Below are 22,334 nucleotides of genomic sequence, written 5' to 3' on the forward strand. Positions count from 1 at the left end.
ATTGGTCCAGTGGTTTTCTCCTCCAGACTATTCATCCAAAAGACTGGGCTTTCTCCTCCCGGTAAGCAGTCACAGTCTCAGAAACCTACGGGCCGGTCGCTTCCAGTCAGCCTTCCAGTCAAAGGGAGGTTCTTCTGATAGCCGTTTTCTAAAGCTCGCTTCCGGAACAAAACATCTGTCTACTCCCTGTTCGGGCAGGGCGGAGAGAGGAAGCAGGGCTGGAGAGGGCGGGGCTACGCCACTTTGGGCGGGGCCGAGAGGAAGCAGGGCGGGCGAGGACGGGGCTATGCCACTTTGGGCGGGGCCGAGAGGAAGCAGGCGGGCGAGGGCGGGGCTATGCCACTTTGGGCGGGGCCGAGAGAGGAAGCGGAGCGAGAGAGGGCGGGGCTATGAAAAGGACGAGGGGAGGGCAATGAAGGGGCGGGACCAACAACGGTTTTCTCGCGCTATTGGCTGACGGGCCCGTTTGCGCATGTGCCGCTTATATTCAAATACTGAGGCGGCCGGGCGCCCGCGTCTGGGGAGGGGAACTGGGGCCGGTGGGGAGCTCTCCAGCGACCGCGTACTTTCGGTCAGGTTCCGCAGAGTCCCACTTCGCGGACCCCCGCGTCTTCGGGCCGCTGCGGGGGTGAGCGTCCCCCGGGAACCTTTCCGCGGGCGGAGCCGGCCCGGACGATGGCTTCCTCGAGTCTGGTGAGTGGGGCCGGGCCCAAGGCCTGAGAGACTGGGGCTTTGAGCGGCTCCTTTGGCTTCCTGGAGATTTCACTGGGAGAGCCACCTACATTTTGAAATCGGGTGTGGTTGTGTGCCAGAAGACGCGTTCTTTACTTTTGCTTCTTCTCGACTGTCGGCATCTGTTTTCCTCAGAGGATGTGTGCTTTCTGCTTTGCCTGCTTCCCGTCCCCGCTCCTCCACATGCTTCTCTGCCCATAGCCGAACCAGTGAAACTCGTGAAAAGTGCACGTTTGCACAGACGTGCTAGTCGCCAACAGGGTCTTGATTGTGCAGCACAGTTTGCTCTTTAAGAGTCGGACGTTCTCATTTGTTTTCCAAGCCTTATTTGGGCCAAGCCTTCCGAAAGGCGGCTCTTCATTCGTTCAAAGAAACCAATTGTGTATGATAACGGGGAGGGGCGTGTGGACTCAGCTTTGTTTTCACGTTCCCGAACCTCCTCAGCAATTTTCAGACATTGCTTATTGTTTGCAATGTATTTTAATATTCACCGACTTGTGTTTTTTACTTTATCTCCCTTTGCCGGGCTTTGCAGTATTGATCTTCCGTATGTAAAGACGGACGTGTATGTTAGTGTATGTTCACTACAAGCACTCGTGGATTACATTATATACATGCCATTAGAATCGAGCCATTCTCCTTGCAGAAAGAGAATTGGAAGAAAACGCAAAACATTGCCCCAGCCTTTGCATCACTTTTACACCAAAAACCAAACTCATTGCCATCCAGTCCATGCCGACTCCTCGCCACTCTGTGGGACAGAGAAGACGGTAGCTCTTTACAGGAATCGAAAGTCCTGTCCAGTTGCTGGTCGATCCCAGCCCAACACGGAACCACTGTGCCACCAGTGTTCCTATTTACACAGCAAGGGGAACGGAACTTGGGATCCCCCAACTCCAGCAGTTGAATACTTGGCAATGTTTGACAAAAATTTTAGTTGTCACATTTGGGAGGATGCTACTGGCATCTAGTGGCTATAAGCCAGACGTGCTTCTGAACATCCGACAATTCGCAGGACAGCCCCAAGAACGAAGAATTTTACAGCTTAAGATGTCTATAGTGCCAACCTTGAGAACGCTATTGAGATACATCATTTCTGTTGTCATTGGTGATCTCTGGACACAGAATCGAAGTTCAGTTTACAATTGACTGAGGAGTGATAGTTCTTGAGTATTTATTTAAGGACTCCTGATGGCATAGTGGGTCCAGAAAACTCACTGCCATTGACTCAGTTCCCACTCATAGGGCACCATATAATAGGGGGTAGAACTGCCCCTGTGAGCTCAGGTGCTGTAAATCTTTACAGGAGCTGCAAGCCTTATTTTTCTCTCATGGAGCTTGGTGGGTTTGAACTGCTGACATTTCTGTTACTAATCCAACACATAACCCAGGTTGCAGTTTCATTTTTGAGAGTAGCAAGGGGTGCTGTATTAGAATTTCATTGGGAAGCCTTACCTCATCTGCCCTATAGCCCTGATATTGCTCCATCTTGTTGCTCAAATGCAAAGAACATTTAAAAGGAACATGATTTAAGTCCTGTAGCATGTCTACACTGCCGTTTTGCCGTAGTGTAAATTAACGCAGAATTGTTCATGGAAGGGTTGTTTTGTTAGGTGCCAGCCATCAAGTCAGTTAAGACCGACTTTATGCACACCAGAACTAAGTATTCTTGGGTCACAAGGGAGATGGAAACACTGCCTTCAGAAGTCTAAGACCTAGAGGGAAGATACAATGGCAAACAATATAGCTTCACATCTTGATACTTTAGTTAATAAAAGTTTCTGTGATTTTGCCGTAGTACTTTTTTGCTTACCCTTCTGTGGATAAACATAGCTATTCCCTAACTAGCCACTTGGAGAGTCAGCAGCACCTCTAACATAATGATTCAACTTGTTCATTCCCCACTAACAACTAGGCTACCCTAGATAATATGGGTTAAGGGTTGAGACTGAGATAGTACAAAATGGGTTTAAAACCCTAATAGTTTCATTGTATTTCACATCTATATGTGTGTGAAATATAGCCTATTATATTTGCTTCATCGCCTAATCCCAGTAAAACCAAGACTAATGAAATATTTGGTACTTAAAATAGTATATTCATATCTGAAAACTTGCTGTTAATCCTATTTGTTACCGTTAGTTGACATGGAGTTTGTTGACTTAACAGTGACACTGTGTACAACATAATGAAACACTGCCCAGTCTGTATCATAACAGTTGTTACAATCGAGCCCATTGTTACAGCCATGGTGGGTTCATCTTGTAGAGGAGATTCCTCATTTTTGAGGACCCCCTACATTTTGATGCAAGGTATCCTTTTCCAGGGACCATTCTCATGATAAGCAATCTAAAATAGATGATGCAGTCTTCCTTTCTAAGGAGCTTTCTGCCTCTATTTGCTCTAAGACAAATTTATTCTTCTGGTAGTAATCAGTACTTTGAATTTTCTTTGGCAACACCATAATTCAAATGCATGAGTTCTTCCCTATTCATTGTCCAGGTTTTTTTTTTTTTAAAGGATATTTTTCTTTATTCAAGTAACTGCAAATAGGAAACCAGAGGAGGGCCCCAGGTGAGACATAGAATGGCTGCCCCTCCCCACAGAACGAGAGGGCGGCCCTGTGCCCTCCCCAGGGCCACACCCCTCCTCACTTGCTGCAGCATCCTAGGGGCAAGCCCCCACCCTGCCTGGGCCTGGGCTGGTCAGTCACCCAGCCTGCTGGGCCTGGCCCCCTTCCCCTAGAAGCAGCATCCTGGGGGAGGTAGGAGGGCAGACCTGGGGGGGGGGGCGAGGAGGATGACCGTTTGGCACTGTAGCAGCAGCGATGATGAATGATGGGTGTCCGAAGAATGAAACGTTGAACAGAAAACAACACAACTGTCCAGAGGTAGTTTGTGAACAGAGGGAGGGTGGAACCAGAACCTTGGGGGTGGGGCATGAGGGGGTCAAAGTGAGCTCCTTGGTATTAGGGCCCCATCTGATGGGGGAAACTGAGGCCTCATTGTCTAGGTTTTACATGCGTATGAGGTAATTGAAAATAGCATGGCTTGGGCCAGGCACACCTAAGTCCTCAAAATGATGTCTCTGCTCTTTACCACTTTGAATAGGTTTTGTGCAGGTGATTTGTCTTGTGTAATATGTCATTTGATTTCTTGACAGCTGTATCCATGAGCATCAATTGTGTCCAAGTACAATAATATCCATGATAAAGTCAATCTTTTTCTTGATTAACATGATGTTGTCTATTGGTTCATTTGTGAGGAGTTTTGTTTTCTTTACACCGAGTTGCATTCTGTATTGAAGGTGGTAGTCTTTTGATTTTTATCAGTAAGTACTTTAAATTCTCTTGGGTTAATAGCAAGCAGGGTTGTGTCATCTACCTATTGAACATTGTTAATGAACCTTCTTTCAATTCTAAGGCTTAGTTCTTCACATATTCCTACTTTTATTATTTGCTCAGCACACAGATTGAATAAGTGTGGTGATTGAATAAGTGTGATGACAGGATACAATTCTAACCTAAACCTTATCCCATTTTAAAGTATGCAATATTCCCTTGTTCTCTTTGAATGTCTGCTTCTTGGTCTCTCTATAGGGTCCACATGAGCACATTGAAATGTTGTGAAATTCCCATTCTTTGCAATATTATCCAGTTTTTTAAAATCTGCACATTTAAATACCTTTACACAGAGTCTATAAGTTCCCAAATGCCTGCCCCCTTTTCAGAAGAAAAAGAAAATTACTCAGCTCTCCCATCAATTAAAAGCTTTTGTACTATAGCCCGTATCTACTTTTGCATCCGCCCTCAAACACCCAAACTGACAGAGTCAATAAAATTCAACTAAACATCTTTCTGGTAGCCTGTGTTTTTTAGTCACTATCCTTAATTATTATTATTATCCTTATTATTACTTAAGTAAGATAACCCTTGTCTGCTTTTTATATTGTTTGTTTCATGAATGATCACTTTTTATATTTTCAAACTTCAAAAATTGGTAAAATTAGTTCATTGATGCTCCCTTCTGCACTCTTTTTTCATTGTTGCTTTATGACTTTTAATTTATTTACTATTATTTTAGTGGAATCTGCTGTAGGGAAAGAGGATAAGAATAAATAGATATGAATAAGTGAATTACAAGAAGCCCAGGCAGTTTGGATTTTGATGGTGGAAGATCATGAGGGAGTGGTAGAGGAGGAATCATTGATGGAGATGAATAAATCTTATAAGGGGAAGATATTTTATAGGCCAAGATTTGGAACTAGTAAAACTGATGCAAATTGTTCTCTTTTACTAGATCCAGAACAATTCTTCTTTATGGTAGGTGATTAGCAAATACTTGTTAAATGAAGAATTGAAATTTTCTGGATGTCCATCTTGGGAAGAAATTACTTTCAAAACAACTTTAATTTGAATATATTGTAAATGAAAATACCAAGTTATTATTTACTTTTCTTCCAGGATCATCTGAAAAATGATTACCGAAGAAGATTTTGCCTCCCTTCCAGGTGATTTATATACCTATTCTTTCCAGATTGAATTTTATTCCAGTCATCAGAAAGTACATTTTTAAATGAAGGAAGCTGTCATCTTTTTTTCTGTAAATATAGTTTTAGTTTTGTATTAATAGAGATTTTAATGCAATGATGGTAATGTCAGTGGGAAAAGAAATTCATCCGATAACGTGGTGGCCCAGGAAAAGGCAGCCTCAATTCTGATTAGACGCTGATGTTTTTGTTGTTTGGTGCTGTCCAGTCGGTTCCAGCTTATCCCAGCCTTACGTGCAATAGAACACTGCCTGGTCCGGGTCCGGCTCCAGCCTCACACTCAGTGTTTTAGCTCATTGTTGCAGCCCATGGGTGAATAATAGCTACTAAATGGTTATACTAAAAGACTGCAGCACATTCAGTGCGGTGAATTGTGTATGAACATATTATTTGTGGATGTGTATTATCATTGCTTTGGGGCTTTCTTTTAGTTTGACATAAACTGGTTAAGTGCTTGACTACTAGCTAAAAGGTTTGTGGTATACCCACTCAGAAGAATCTCTTAAAAAAGCCCTGGCCTTCTAGTTGTGTAAAACCAGCCACCGAAACCCTGCAGAGTATAGGTCATTCTGTTGTAACACATGGGAAATAACTTAACAGTAGTTAGGTTTGGCCTGGGTTTTAGTTGTAAAACCTGTAAAGTTAAATTTTATGGTTACCTATTAAATAGTAATACAACGAGTAGCATGCTTCTGAAAATAAAGATATCATCAACTACTAAATATTTATTGAGTTTTGAATTTTATTAGGTCCAGTGGAGCATAGAAATGTGTACTGAGGCTTCTTTCCTGTTGCAAAGATGTAGATGTACATTTGTGTAATAATTAACAGAAAATTACTTGTAATATGAAACAATAACTTCTGTGTCAGAAAGAAATATATAATTAGGTATTAATTTGCATTATAATTGGCCATGTTAGATGCTCAATTAGGGTCTATATACATTCATATTCAGGAAAGCTTTAAAGTGAGGAGTGGTCCTTGAATAAGAAGCTTAAAGAATAAGGTAAAGTGAGGTATAGTGGGGAGGAGACGAGTCACTCGGTGCAGTGTAGCAATGATGAAACACACAACTTTTCTCTAGTTCTTAAATGCTTCCTCCCCCCTCCCCCCACTATCATGATCCCATATCTACCTTACAAACCTGGTTAGACCAGAGGATGTGCCATGGTGCAGATAGGAATTGGAAACACAGGAATCCAAGACTGATGAACCCCTCAGGACCAATGGGGAGAGTGGTGTATCGGGAGGGTGGAGGGAAGGTGGCATAGAAAAGGGGAACCGATTACAAGGATCTACATATAACCTCCTCCATGGGAGATGTATAAAGAAAAGTGGGTGAAGGGAGATGTCGGACAGTGTAAGACATGACAAAATAATAATAACTTATAAATTATCAAGGGTTGATGAGGAGGGGAGAGCAGGGAGGGAGGGGACAAAATGAAAAATAAGCTGATTCCAAGAGCCCAAGTGGAAAGCAAATGTTTTGAGAATGATGAAGGCAACGAATGTACAAATGTGCTTTACACAATTGACATATGTTTGGGTTGTGATAAGAGTTGTATCAACCCCCAGTAAAATGATTTTAAAAATAAGGTAAAGTACATTTTAGACATAGATAAATAAACAAAGTAACCGATACTTGTATTATTTATGTCCTCAGGAGGCAGACCTGTCTTAACCCATGCTATTGTGTTGATTCTGTCTGAAAATGATCTTATAGGCCAGAGTAGAACTACATAGTATTCCTTATTGAATATCAACTTTCACATGCATATGAGGGACTGAATATATCATGCTAGGGTCAGGTTTAGCTTATTCTTAAAAGTTACATCCTTGCTCTTCATCACTATAAATAGGTCTTGTGCAACAGATTTGCTCAGTGCAATGCATTGTTGGATTTCTTGACTGCAATAGTCTTGTGTACCATGTTCCAGTTACTAGGGGATGCTTGCTGTTGTTAGTTCTCTTTTTGAGTTGTGTCATATTGGCAAGTGAAAGTCCCAAGGATTTTACTCCATGAATTGAAGTTGACTGCTTAGAGGAGGCAGATCTTCCCTGTTGTACTTTGAGTCCCTTCTAATCATCACTATATCAGACAGTGTCTTGTTATCCATAAGGTTTTCATTGGTCATTTTAATTCGCTAGACCTTTCTTCTTGATCTTATTCTAGAACAGCGGTTCTCAACCTGTGGGTCACGACCCCTTTGGGGGTCGAATGGCCCTTTCACAGGGGTTGCCTGTTTCATAACAGCAAAATTACAGTGCTGAAGTAGCAACAAAAATAATTTTATTGTTGGGGGGTCACCACAACATGAGGAATTGTATTAAAGGGTTGTGGCATTAGGAGGGTTGAGAACCACTGGTCTAGAAACTGCAGAAACCTGACTACCATAGATATTTTTGTTGGTGTCTGGAAAACAAGTGACCTTAGTTTCCAGTATCATAATAACATGCAAGCCACTACAGTACCACAAACTGACAGGTAATTCTAGAATATTACATCCATAGTATGTGAACTCTGTGCCCATGAGACATATATATACAGAGTTGTTCTCTAAATTCCAAGCAGATATTAGACTTTTAGGCTAAAGACTTTATTCTTTGAAATCTTCTTGGATTGTACACGTAAGACAAACAGTGCATCTTAGAGGAGTGTGTTCAAGTGAGAATTGTTAGTATAGTTCTTCTCGCCATGTCTTTGTAACTTCCACCAAATGATTTGGTGGAACCATACAAATTTTGTTGTTGTTTGGTGCCAGTTCTGACTCATAGTTCAGACTCATGCAGCCTCAAACAATGATGCAAAATGCCGGGAGATCTCAGGCCAGTGGGTGAAAAGTTTTGTGGATTAACTGACGGTGGAAGCATCACAGGGCTGGTGCAGATCTCCCAGTGGCTAGCCAGCAGGAGGGTGAAGCAGCGAGGAGGGTGGGTGGGAGGGGGAGGTTCCCACAGCCCTCCTGATGAAAAAGTCAGACCCACACGAAGGCACCATCAGGTTGTGACCTGATTGACAGGCTAAACTCCACTCCTACACATTTATATCTTCTGAAGTGATGTAACTACCCCAGTTGGCCGGGTAGCTGCTTTCTAAATTTCTTGGCATAGGTAAGTGTGTCCAGTGCTTCATCAGCTGATGGTGACATTTCATTTGGTGTTTCATCGGTTTTTGGAGTCTTGTTTTTGGCTAATGCTTCATTGCACTTGGACTTGTTCCTTCAGCACCATGAGGGCAAATATCAAATAGGGCCGTGCCCTAAGAACTAATTTTTCTTAGATTAAGGCTGCTGCATTTTTCATTATGAGTCTTCTTTGCCTTCTTTTCAGAGTTGTCCCTTGAAATTTACCGTTTAGCTTTTTTTGTATCAGAGTCTCTTAGGACATCTACGTTGATCTTTTCAACTCATAGTGAACTTATATAGGGTTTCCAAGACCATAAATCGTTATGCGAACAGACAGCCATCTCTATGTTCATGGATTTCCTTTAGGGTGTGGGGGGGGGGGGGTTTGAACTGCCATCTTTGTGGTTTGTAGCCCAGTGCTGACCTGCAGTGCCATCAGGCTCTTTAAATTGAGGTTACCCAGATTCCATTTATGTTTGTGTAGTTTATTTATTGAGATGGGTTGACACAATGGCGTTAAAACATGGGCTTAAGAATGGTGCTGATTGTGAAGATGGTACAGCACCAGGCAGTGCTTAGTGCATTTGCACACAGGGTCACTATACATTGTAAAATACTTAATAGTACCAACAACAACAGTGTCCATAGCTGTTTGAGGATCTGTGGTGTCTTGCAGTAGTATCTAGTCTCAGATTTATAGTCATCCACTGGGTTTCTTATATTAGGTTTTTATAAGATATGTCATTTAACTTTTATGGATTTCTGTTTTCTCTTCTGTAAAATGAAGAATTATGACTCAGTTAGTGGTTTGGCTGAAATATCCAAGCATGCATATCTCTACAAAACCCCAGATATTCATGCATGTGGCCATTGAAATTTAAAATTAGATGATTTCTATGATCTTTCTGTTAAAAGTGTATGTTGAGAGGCTTCTTTATGACTCAGTCTTGAGTGAATGTATAGGACTTTTTTTAAATAAGATCATTTTATTGGGGGCTCTTACAACTTTTGTTACAATCCATACATCAATTATTCCCCCCTCCCCCCTCATGGCCCCTTGATAGATTGTTATTATTTCCATATCTCACACCTTCCCTTCCCCTCTGGTTTCTGTTCTTCCCCCTGGAGGGGGTTGTGTGGTTATGTGCCATTCATTGTGATCTGTACCCCCTTCCTCCCTTCTCCCTGGCCCCCACCTCCTTTGGTATCACTATTCCCATTCCTAGTCCTGGGTTCTGTGTACATAGAACTTTTCAAACTCAAGAAAGATAAGAACTTTGTACATCAGGTATCAGCAAACTGCAATGTTTGGATTTCTTGTTTAATTCTGAAACATAACCATTGCCACTTTATTTATGTATTATCTCTGACTTCTTGTTATAGTTTGGAAAATTTGCCAAAAAAAATTTTATACTGATTCAAGTTCATGTGTCTTTCATTGTGAATTGTTCAACAGTATATGAATCTCTGGAGAAGGATGCTGAGTGGAAAAAGCCAAGACAAAATATTATAGTATATGATTCTGTTTAACATTTTCAAATGACAGTTTTAGAAATGGAGCAGATTCGAGATTATGAGTGGGTTAGAGGAAGAAGGGAAAATAGGAGTTGGTGTTATAAGAAAAGCAACAGAAAGATCTTAGTGATGATGAAACTCTTCAGTCTTCACTGGTGGTGTATAAAATTACATACACGGGGGATGTCTGAATAATAAGATTAGTGATTTTATCAATGTCAGTTATTAGTTATGATATTGCATTACCGTTTTTCAAGTGTTACAATTGGAACTTGATAAAGTTTAAAGGGGATTTTTGTATTTCTTACAACTGCATGTGATTCTATAATTTATCCTAATATAATTTAATTAAAAATTTTATACTAATTCATAAGCTGATGGTAAGATTAGTGATCTTGAATTAAAAATATAATTTGAGAACTTGTATGGAAGAGTATATTTTAAGGTAAAGTTAATGCTTGCAACTATAGTGTTTCTTAAAAGGAAAAGTTAAGAATTAGATTTGTTTAAAAATGTTTTGTTGAGATACACTAGTATTTAAATCAATTTTAGATATGGCCATTAAATGAAGAACTCTTATTAAAATTGACAGTGACATACTACACATACTTACCTGGGCACTATCAGATCCTCATGTACCTGTGTTTACTTCACATAATTGTACATTGACGTTTCATAGTAGGAGAAAAACAGGTACCTGTGTTTACTTCACATAATTGTACGTTGAAGTTTCATAGTAGGATAAAAACACATGTACCTGTGTTTACTTCACATAATTTTGCGTTGAAGTTTCATAGTAGGAGAAAAAGACATGTACCTGTGTTTACTTCACTTACTTGTGCGTTGAAGTTTCATAGTGGAGAAAAACATGTTTAAGGTAGGTAGTATCAGACTGACAAGTATCTTATGGGAATGAAAGGTTGCATTTTTTCCTTCTTTTTATTCCATTAGGGCACCTAAGATTAATGTGGAACAAGGTCAGGATATTCTGGAAATCTTACAAGACTGTTTTGAAGAAAAAAGTAAGGCTTCATTTTTATATGGAGTGGGGTTGAAATGGATAAAAATATACATTTGTCATTGTTCAGTAGTCAAATGCAACAAATATATTCTAGTATTGAAACAAGTAAAATATTTTCCCAGATATTTTGAAAAATAGTTCATGTGCTTTTATATATCTTTCAAGTATACTTTGGATAATGCTGGTAAAAATGTCATCCATTTTAGTTCTCACTAAATTATTATAGTCTGAAAGTCCTTAAATAATTATGTAAAAGAGAAAATATGTTATATAGTGGAAATAAGGATGTAGCAGTCTAGAGAATTTGAGATAATTTTGATATGCACTCTTTTTTAAGGAAATGGTGAAAAAGTGGTCACCATTAGAAAGTAAGGATGAAAGAACATCTGTTTTATAAAGTCTGAAAGAAGAGCTGGCACACATTTCTTTTAGAAAGTTTTGTACTTGCCCCACTTCTTGAGGCCTCCAGGAACATTTGAATATTGAATTGATCAGTACTTTGTTTAATCTAATTGTAACAGAAGAGAGAAAAGACATCTTCACCTGGTACATGGGGCTTTTAATTATAGTCAATAGATACCACACCATATTTCATTTAAAAAATTTTCATTCTTTCAGGTCTTGCCAGTGATTTTAGCGCAGATTCTATAAAATCGTCTTCTCATTCAACACCCAAAAAAAAAGACAGCTGTCTTCAATCAACGAGCAGAGAGGTGAGTCAAGAGAGGAACTATTAGGTTTAATATTTTATTGATAAAAGCGACACATAATATAGTGAGGTATATTTTAGTGATCTGTAATTCTTATTCTTAAAAGGGATAAGTTACATTTGCATTGTATACTTCTGTAAACATTGGAGGTATTTTGTGAAAATTTGTTTGGTATTTCCTGGGTTTCAGCTTGTAACATGATTATCTTCCACTTCTTCCTAAAATGATACTATCTTAGGCTGAGTTCTCTACAGGAACAAAACAGTGAATCATGTTTTTATCTGTCTATATATCGAGAAAGAGAGAGGTAGAGGCAGAGGTTTACTTTAGAGAGATAGCTTATTCAGTTGTGGACACTGCCAAGCCCCACATCTGTGAGTCAGGTTTTTCAGGCTAAATTACTTCTCTTGACTCAAGTGGTTTCTGGGACTGAAGAACCCCCAAACCAGCAAGTCAGGTGGCAAGCTGCTGGCTCACGGAGCTGTAGAAGCTGATGAATTCCCAAATCTGCTGATTCAGTGTCAGGCTGCTAGCTAAGAACCAGAGGTTAGAGATGATGAGCAGAATTGAAATGAGACCTTTGACAGAGCATTTCTTTATACTGACACAGACTGCACTTCCATGGAAATTTGCCATACGGTAAATCACAAGCATGGAGGATAATTACATAATCATGGATCAAATTGGGTAATCATGTGATCAAACATAACAATTGTCAGAATGTCACAGGTCTCTTACTTGAGCTTTTGATTTCCTCCATTCTCTTTTGTTTCACGTGAGTAGATACAGTAGATGGCCACGTGCTTTTAAGACCCCATTCGCTATTCACCAAACTAGGCTGTAGAACATTATCTTTATGAACTATGATGTATGCTATGCCAATTGGCTGAACTGTCCTATGTGATTCTTTATTGTTCTAAGCCTTCAAATCAACTAAACCAGTCCCATGAGTTGTTTGGTTATGTAACTGTCCCCTATGTGGTTTCTGCAGCACACACATGCATTTATGTATATAAGCTTACAGATACACCTATACCTGCATACCCATGTATTCATTGTGTACTTTCCTGTATACATATGTATATATGTTTCTACTTATATTTTTGATTTGTGGTTGTTGCTGTAAAATTATATATTAAAACATTTACCATATTGCCCCTTATTCTTTTCTGTGTCTTAGTGTCTTCATTTACCTTAAGTTGTGCAAGTTTCATGCATATTGGAATTACCTTTTCCATCATAAAAAAACCCAAGTGCTTACTATCGCTTAATGATAAAAAGCATTGACAGCAATGTATATACTTTTTCTGGACTTTTTATAAAAGTGAGACCATCCAATATTTGTCCCTTTGTGACTGACTTACTTCACGCAGCATATATCGCCAGGTTCATTCAGAGAGGTTTCACAGATTCATCACTGTTCTTATTCTATTGTGTATATGTACCAAAGGAGTATTGGTGGCATAGTGTTTACTATATGCCGAGCTGCCAACTGTAAGGTCAGCAGTTTGGAATCACCAGGCACTCCGAGGGAGAAAGGAGACTTTCTGTTCCGTAAAGAAGTACAGTGTGTGAAACCCGGAGGAACAGTTCAGCCCCGTCTTCTAGGGATGCTCTGAGTTGGTTTTCATTTGCATCTCTCTGGTGGCTAATAGTGGTGAGCATGTTTGCTAGTTGCCTGGATGTTCCTTTTGATGAAGTGTCCGTTCATGTTCCTTGGGATTACACATGTTAAAACCTCTTAAACTAATGAAGTTTCAAGAGATAGTAAATGAAGACCTGTCTTTGTTTCTTACGGAGTGATTTTTAATTGTTTATATTAATTGTAAGTCCATTATTTAATTTTCTTGGTAAATTTTCAGGTTTATCATGATCAGTGATGCAATGCACATCTTCGTTTATGTTTATATGTTACAAATGGAATTGTTCTAGAATGTGCACAGTTTGGAATTAAATTATTAAATATTGTCAAGTTTCTCTACAAAACGATTTGTGAATTTTTCTTCCCACTTCCTGTCTAAATGTGATTTTGTCTTTCTGAATTTTAAAAATGTATGTCTTTACCTACTTTAAATTTACAAAAGAAAATATACAGTGCTTGTAAGGTATTAAAATAACAGATATAAGCACCTTTGAATTCATTCCGAAAATCAAACCCACTGCCGTGGAGTTTCTTCTGGCTCAGTAACCTTATAGGACAGAGCAGAACTGCCCTGGGGGTTTCTGACACTGTGATTCTTTAGGGGAGTAGAAAGGCTCATCTTTCTCCCGAGGAGCAGCTGGTGATTTTGACTTGCTGACCTTGCATTTAGAAGCTCAACACATAACTCACACTGTTAATACTCAGTGTAAAAATAACCAGTACCCTTGAATCATTTGTGTGTCCCTTTCTGATTCTATCTTTTTCTTCCTTTCCCCTCTTTGTAGAGGTATCTGCTCTCTTGAATTTCATGTTCATCATTCTTAACCTGTACTTTATGTTTTGTCACATAAGTGTGCTGATATTTGTTAACACTTCTCAACCCTCATATATCAGAAATCCTACCACCAGCTGTGTGCTTGATGTGCTTCACTAGTAAGAACCGTATGATTCAGCATAGAGTTGACTCCTTGCTGAGATTTATAATGGCCACACAGTCAGCATACACAGCCCAATTAGTAATGGAAGAAGACACATCAGGCAGAGTTTGGAGGAATCCATGTACAGGTTTGTTATGTTCTCCCTCAAAGGGGCCACACAGTACACTCAGTTACCTCTAGCAGTGAAATACATTATCCTGTGCTATCATTTCTGTCCATTTGAGACTCAATTCATTCTTATTGAGGGCTGAACATTTAGGCAAGGAGGTCTGAAGGAACTGCTTGGGCAAGCATTGGAATGCTAACCACATGATTAGTGCTAACCACCAGCCACTTCACCAGAGAAACATGAGCCTATTCTCATCCCTGACACATTTATAGTCTTGGGAAGCCCTATATAGGGTTGTTGTGAGTTGGAATCAACTGACGGCAGTGGGTTGGATGACTTGGATAATCCTCTGGTGCCAATATTCCAGGCCCCTAGAAGGAAAGGAGGTATTCACTATAGATCTCATTGCTTGTACAAACAGTATGGACAGTTTACATGGGAGACATAAACTTGCTGATTGCTGTGGAAGGTCGTACTCTGAAAGCCAAGCTCCAGATGTTGACCAATAGCTAGCTCTGAAATATGCCCTCTGATAAGGCCGGTTTTGTGTATAGAATGAATCCCTTTAGTTTTCCATCTCTTCGTAATATATTTTGTGTTCTATATAAATGGAATTGCTCGATATTTTAGCAATTGGAGATTTTTTGTTTTGGTCAGTGATCATTTACGTGCACTCCATGGTTTATTCACTTTTACCCTTGTATTTATGATATTCTCTTACCTGAATAATTTATTCAGTTTGTTAGGGAATAGGTTTTTGCTTTATAGAACTATATTGTTTTGTCATTTGAAATGTATTATGTCATTTCAACTTGAGAGTGCCAAAGTGTTTTCAAAAGTAGTCATTTCAGTTTTTAGCATTGCAAACTAGATTGTAGTTTTAAAATCCTATACTCCCCTCTCCCCCATTTTAAAAACAATTGTGTATAGTAACAATTGATCATTTTAGTAAAAATAGATCTAATGTGTAATTTTCCTGTGTTCAGTGCCAGAAATCACATCCAGAGTCACTTCCAGTTTCTTCAAGGAAGAAAGAAGACAGTTTTCAAATAAAGGAACCAAATAAAGATGTTAGCAAATCAGGTTTGTTAGCATCCCCTTGGATGTTATTTGTCTAGATAGCTTTAAAAGATTAGAATTGCAAATCAATAGAGTGACAAGTTCAGGGTAAGTCTACAGAATTATGAAATGGATGAAGATGATTTTGATTCTCTTTCAAGTCCCTTTCCAGTGCCCCTTTCTCTCATTGCTCTTTTTCTTTTTCAATTATATGTGCTGCTACTTTCTAAAAGTTGTCTTCATTTACATTTAAAAATTATAAAAGTATTTCATCTGTGGCAGCAAAGATTTGAAAGAGAAAGCTAATTGTTGCTCCCATCATGTTGCTTGATATTCATGAATAAAAATTATAAATGCATATATGTGTGTTCACTTTTAGAAGAGGCTATTAGAATTTTCTGTATCACTAGTAGTGTTTGCGTGTACCTTTCAGTTTGGCCGAATATTTACTATTCTAGATTTTTGTTAGTCTGGGAGGTATGAAGTAATCTATTCTATTTTAGTTTGAACACCTTTTTATAAGTTTATTGATTACCTGAATTTGCTTTTAAAAATCTTTTTGTCATTTATATTTTATACGTAGTTCACTCCAGATGAACTAGCATGTTATATGATTGGATGTAGTCCCTGTATAATCTGTCATTTTGAACAACTTCTATAAAAGCCTATTAAGCTCACAGGAACCTACTTAACGAAGCCTAAGGCTGGATACAGTAGGCCAGCCTGGCAGGGAGTGTCACTGTGGGCCTCTGGTGGGGACTGTACTTGTAGCTGTATCAGGAATTTGTGCATGTCTGGACCTAGAGCTTTTTTTGTTACGGTATAAGGAATGACTGATGTTGTAGCTTGGACATTTTGGTTATTTTGTTAGGGAACTCTTTTACTAAATCATATCAGACAGTTTCTCTCTTTATCTAATGTGTAGTGCTGGCTTTCTTTTGTAGGTTTTATTTCAACTGACAGTCCTCACAATAGCTTTTTGATCTTTTCAACTTTGGGTGCTCTTGAGATGCCAGCTCTGTGCTTGCAGCTGCCAGCTGGATTGATTGGGAAGTGCTTCCCTGGCCTGCCTGATGTTCTTGGTCACCTTTTGAGAGTTTGGGGTCAGAAGCTGCAGGGTTTTGGTCTCCTGCTGCTACTGAGTGGTTGTGAACAGAATAATACAGGCATTCTGATAATGATCAGATTGTTGGCTGGTGCCTTAGTTATGAAATGGAGACTTGGATTGTCTGGAATGTTGCTACTGCCAGTGGATCAAATGTCATCTTGGCCACTGAAGCAGAGGGTCGGAAGGTCCAATATATCACTACTGCTGGTTCTTTGATTGCCTGCTGTCCTTGATTGTGGAGTGGATGGGCTCTGGGTTGGCCCAGAGGCTAGGCTATGGGCTTTTTTCATTGCTGTTCCCAGTCCATAATATTTGTGAAGGAACAGTTGGAGTGCCCCAGGGATATGGTGTACTTGTTGAACTGCCTTGAGAGCTGAACTTGAGGCAATTCCTTAAATATTGGGTTTCCATCTCTAGATCTTTTGGCCTGAGAGTTCAGAGTTTTCTTGTGTCTGTCTCTTTCTCCTTTGCTTATTGGGGAATGGGTCTGGATATAAAGCAGAAACCACACTAAACTCACTGTCATTGAGTCAATGCTGACTCAAGAACCCTATATGGGGTTTCTGAGACTGTAAACCTTTGTGGTAGATAGTCTCACCTTTCTCTGGTAGAGTGTCTAGTGAGTTTGAACTGTCGAACCCCCAGTACCACCGGGGCACCTTCTGGGTAAAAAATAAGATATATATTATATATATGTGTGTGTGTGTGTGTATTATATATATGTGTATGTGTGTGTGTGTGTGTGTGTGTGTGTGTGTGTGTATACACACTCCGAACCAGTATGATGAATAGCGACTTCATAAGACAGAGAAGAATTTCCCCATAGAGATTCCAAGGCTAATTTTTTCGATACTGACGCCCGTATCATTCCCCTGAGGAGTATCTAGTGGGTTTGAATTGCCAACTTTTTAGTAGCAGCTGAACGTTTTAATCACTATGTCACTCAAGTCTTCTCCTGGGAGGGCCTATGGGAGAATGAAAGAAAACCCACGGGACTCGCCACGGTGTGGTTCTTTAAATCTTGGGGGTCTTAACCAGTCTGCCCTCTTCCTTCTCGTTTCAGAGTCCTATTAGAATTATCTTGATGCATAGCTTCCAGGGTTCACAATTGTATTAGAAGGAATACAGTTTAGAGGAAAACTGAGTCTAGGCCATCTTGTTCTAGAACCGTTTTGTTGGTGTCATCTTTTTTTTTTTAAATCTTTGCTTTTCAAGGGTTTGACTCAGTATGCATACTTATGAGCTAGTTTTTATTTCTTTGATATTTTAAGGTTAAGGGCAACTCCCTGGGAAAAAGATGAGGTCGTCTGCTCTGGTAAAGACTTATAGTCTCAGAAACTTTATGTGGGGTCACTATGAGTTAGAATCGACTTAGCAGCCGTGAGATAGATGTGTACATGTGTGCTTATTTAGCTGCCCTTGCTTAACAATTCATAGCCTAAAGAAAGAATCTCATCATTTTTCAAGGTCATTTCATTACTTGAGCTGAATATTGTTTTTGCTGCTAGTGCCATTGCATTTCCAACTCACAGTGGCCCTGTGTACAACAGAAGGAAACCCCAGTAATTCTGTGCCATCCTTGTAGCTGCTCTTATCTCTGCACCATGGTTGCAGTCACTGGGTCAATCCATCTTGCTGAGGGTCTTCCCCATTTGTGCTGCCTCTCTACTGTGATAAGCATCTTGTTCTTTTCCAGAGACCGGAATATGTATTTTTTCAAATAGGAAAAATGCATCAGTAACCTTGTGAATTTTTATGTTTAAAGATTTATGCCATTTTAAAACTTTAGATAGCTTGACAAAATGCATACCTCATTTCATTAATTTCAGAAATCTGAATTTTCAAAGTAATTATATATTTGAGTTACAGATCTTTTATTCCAACTTTAAAGACCTATCACTTTTCTAAGGTTATTTATAGTTAAATTAGTGTTATATTTTAAAGCATGTTTGATTTTAATATGAATTTTTTTGACTCCTCTCTTTATATGCTTTTTTTTTTCTAGTTCAGGCCCCTGAAGTTTACCAGAAAATTACGACAAATGATGTTGGTTTTGAAAATCCATATGACTCAGAACATGTGTCAGGTGGAGAACGAAATGACCATCACAGTGAATCGGATGAAGAATTTTACTTATCTATTGGTTCATCTTTTGCTCTTTTGGATCAAAAGATATCTTCATCAAAAAATGCTAATCCATCTAATACCCCAAAGAGAAAGACTTATTCAGTTAATATGCTATCTTCAAGTAAAAAAAAATCTCTTAAAACCAAAAAAAGGTAACCTTATTTTTAAATAATATGAATCCTACTTAAAAAAATTAGTTTTATATTAAAGGTGGCATTTTCGTTTTTTAAGTCAGGCTTTTAATTTAAGGATTAAGAAATATGAAGATGTTATGAACACTTTAGGTTAACTATCTACTAAACTACCAGCTTCTCCTTAGGAGAAAGACAAGGCTTTCTACTCCTCTAAAGATTTAGTCTCAGAAACCCACAGAAGCAGTTCTGTCCTGTCCTGTAGGGTTGCAGTAAGTTGGAATTGACGGCAGGGAGTGTCTATTTTGGTGAGCTGCGATGGGGGAGAGAGAGCTTAAGTTAGTGAGTGGCCATCTAAAGTGTAACGGCCTTCCCATTTGTCTGTAAGAGAGGAAGAGTGATGAAAATTGAAGACTCATTGAAATAATTGGTCCAAAAGGTAATGGACCATCGTCTTTTTCATTCCGAGAGCAGAACTGGATGGTGTCAGCTAGCTCTACTAGCTGCTCTGATGGGGCTCGCACTCGAAGAGTGGGAGGAAAATCCTGAGCAAAGTCCTAGAAAACACCCAGGCTTACTGGTCGGATGGAGACTAGTGGAAACTACAAGACTGACTCTTAGTTACCCTTCAAGTCTGGAACTGAATTTAACCCTGTGGCTCAACATCAGACCACTCTGTAAGGGGAAAATTAACACGATTCAGAGTGCACACTTCAGAATTACCAACCATTTAGGATCAAAATGTAACATTTGCCCAAAGAGTAAGTTTAGAAGAGTTAGGGAATCAGGAAATGGAAGCCAGGAAGAAGTGGAATAAATCATATTACGTTGTAGGAATTACAATTACATGGAACAAGATGTGTATAATTGTTGAATGGAAAACTGATCTGTAAATTTTCACCCCATTTACAATAAAAATTAAAGAAAAATTGGTCCTCAAACACTCTATGGAGTATAGTTTACTCTGATACACACGGTACCCCATAATTTGGAGTTGACTTGGTAGCAGCTGGTACAGTTCCTGGAAAAGAATGGGGACCTGGGGAATGCTTATTGGCTATCTTAATGGGTGGAAGGGGCCCTCCTCCGATAGGTTATTTTCTCACTTTTCATATTATATCATCAAAAAGATGACTGCATTTCTTTCATGATTCTTCTGCTAAGCGTGACTTGTTATTTGTGTATCTAAAAGAGAGTCATTGGTAACATAGTTAAATCTTCCCATAATTTTCAATTAATGAAAATGTTGATGGATTCTGTCAAGTTAATTTCATCCAATTTATGGTGACCCCCCCATATGAAAAATTAGAATCGTACCATAGGGTTTTCCAGACTTTTATTTTTCTTTCTTCCCACTGACTATAAAGATAAGACAGAATATGCTACATATTTAGTAATAAGTACCCAAAAACCTACTACTACCCAGAGGGAGTAGTTATTGCAGTAAATATTATTTTAGACATTCTTTCATCAATTCATCAAATACCTGGTTATACAATGTTGAATCATACCAATGAAATCTCTGTTAATTGTTCTGTATATGGGCTTATGTATGTTTCTACAGATGAGCATGCTCACATATGCACACTCACAAGCATGTATGCGTATAATTAGTGGAGATATTTCTATGCCAATGACTTTAAATAGCTTCTTTTTCATGGTTCATTAATATTCCATTTTAAGGATGTTCTGTAATGCGTTTAACCAAATCTTAATAACCCCAGATAATTGATGAAAACTTTTTTTAGTCTTATCAATATCCTAGGAAGGCATTTTATTTCTAAAATTTTATCTATCTTCTAGAAATGGATTGCAGGTGCAAGAATACACAAATTTTAATTTTGATGCATATTGCCAAATGGCTCTACAGTTAATCAGAATGTATGTTCTACACCAACCACACACTGGTATAAGTATCTCTCTGAACTCCATTTGATAGATGAGAAATGGTACCACATTCAAGCACTGCTCTGACTTCTAGTATGTGTGTATTTTCTTTGAGAATCCTGAGTAAATTTGTGATTTTCTTTTTACCATTAAGAACATGTAAAATTGTTATGCAGTCAAATTCATCAGTTTCTTCAATTAATTTTAATTTAGGTATCCTGTTTGAAAGGCATTCCCCACCCTTAGATTAAACTAGTCACCTCTATTTTCCTAGAATATTTCTCTTTTTCTCTGTGTCCCTGTTGATATCTCTGTCTTTCCTATTTACTTGTTTAATATTCATGTTTTGTGTATGTTAGTAATCCAATTTTTTTCTTCACAGTGGCTATACAGATGTTGTATAACTCAGTAAAGAGTAAATTTTTCTTACTGATTTGAAATGCTAACTTTATCAAATATTAAATTACTTTGTATCCTTGGGGGAAAATTATGAGAAAACTATAGGATATAATTAGTATATATTCAATTCATATTTAATAAGACTAAAGAGCGCTAAAAGAAGTTAGGTACATTTTGTATAGATTATATCAAAATGTGTTTTCTTTGTGATAATAAGCTTGAAATAATTTTCTAAGAGAATGTACATATGTTATTTGTAATTACACAGCTAGGTATCAAGTTCTTTCTAGAGGAGTAAAGCATAAATATTGTTGGGTGTGAGTTGTGGTTAACTAGTATGTACAGGTCTGTTTCTTGGAATTTTCTCTTTCAATCTACAAAAACCAAAGTAGACTTTTCAAGATTCTTCATTTTGGAAGACTTCACTGAAATCAGTATATTTCCTGCCTATATTCTTGTACAATTTCTGGAGCCAGTAAGCCTGCTCTAAGACTTGCTATTCACAACAAAGCCTGCAATTAAGGATGAAGAGCAAAAGTGATATCTGGGACTTGATAGATATGTTGAATCTCAAACTTTATCCTAGACTTACTGATTCAGAATCTGCTTTTTAATAAGATTCTTTCCCCAAACCAAATTCAATGCTCTCAAGTCAGTTTTGATTCATTTATTCTCTAGATCAGTGGTTCTCAACCTTCCTAATGTCGCGACCCTTTCGTACAGTTTCTCATGTGGTGGTGACCCCCAACCATAAAATTATTTTAGTTGCTATTTTACAACTAATTTTGCTACTACTATGAATCATAATATAAATATCTGATATGCAGGATATGTATTTTCATTGTTATAAATTGACCATAATTAAAGCATAGTGATTAATCACAAAAATATGTAATTGTGTATTGTGAAGTATTTATTTCTAATTACAAATAAATGAAATTTTGTCTTCAAGCATGGTGTAGCATGGGTAAGTCTTGACACCAGGTACTCGTCTGTGGGCATATATACATGTGGGCGGACCCGCCTGGAGATGCATAGAGCAACGGTGTCTCTGTCCCGAAAAGACCATTGGAAATATGTTCCTTTGACCTCCAAAGGGGTCGCGACCCGCAGGTTTGAGAACCACTGCTCTAGATATTTCAAATGGTACAGTAAATGTTTGAGAACCAGTACTCTTAAGCTATCCGGGGAGTATAATTTTAACAGCTCTTTATTTATTTCTTTGGCAAAATAGTTTTTCTTGAGCATTTTACCTCATATATTTTATATTCAGAGTTTATAAA

At 38.6% G+C, this 22,334-nt stretch overlaps 1 protein-coding gene across 3 annotated transcripts in view; it reads left to right on the plus strand.

The window, feature by feature from the left end:
• Positions 1-494: 494 nt before the first annotated feature.
• Positions 495-22,334, plus strand: part of CENPC (centromere protein C) — a 58,416-nt gene continuing 36,576 nt past the window's right edge. For all 3 annotated transcript variants that reach the window (XM_075544253.1, XM_075544255.1, XM_075544254.1), the window contains exons 1-6: positions 495-693; positions 5,195-5,241; positions 10,872-10,942; positions 11,560-11,654; positions 15,327-15,423; positions 18,513-18,786. In XM_075544253.1, coding sequence (XP_075400368.1) covers positions 676-693; positions 5,195-5,241; positions 10,872-10,942; positions 11,560-11,654; positions 15,327-15,423; positions 18,513-18,786 — 602 coding nt within the window. In that variant the 5' untranslated portion in view covers positions 495-675. The remainder of the gene's footprint in view (positions 694-5,194; positions 5,242-10,871; positions 10,943-11,559; positions 11,655-15,326; positions 15,424-18,512; positions 18,787-22,334) is intronic.

This window comes from Tenrec ecaudatus, chromosome 3 (genome assembly GCF_050624435.1).
Source record: "Tenrec ecaudatus isolate mTenEca1 chromosome 3, mTenEca1.hap1, whole genome shotgun sequence".
Lineage (NCBI taxonomy): Eukaryota > Metazoa > Chordata > Mammalia > Afrosoricida > Tenrecidae > Tenrec > Tenrec ecaudatus.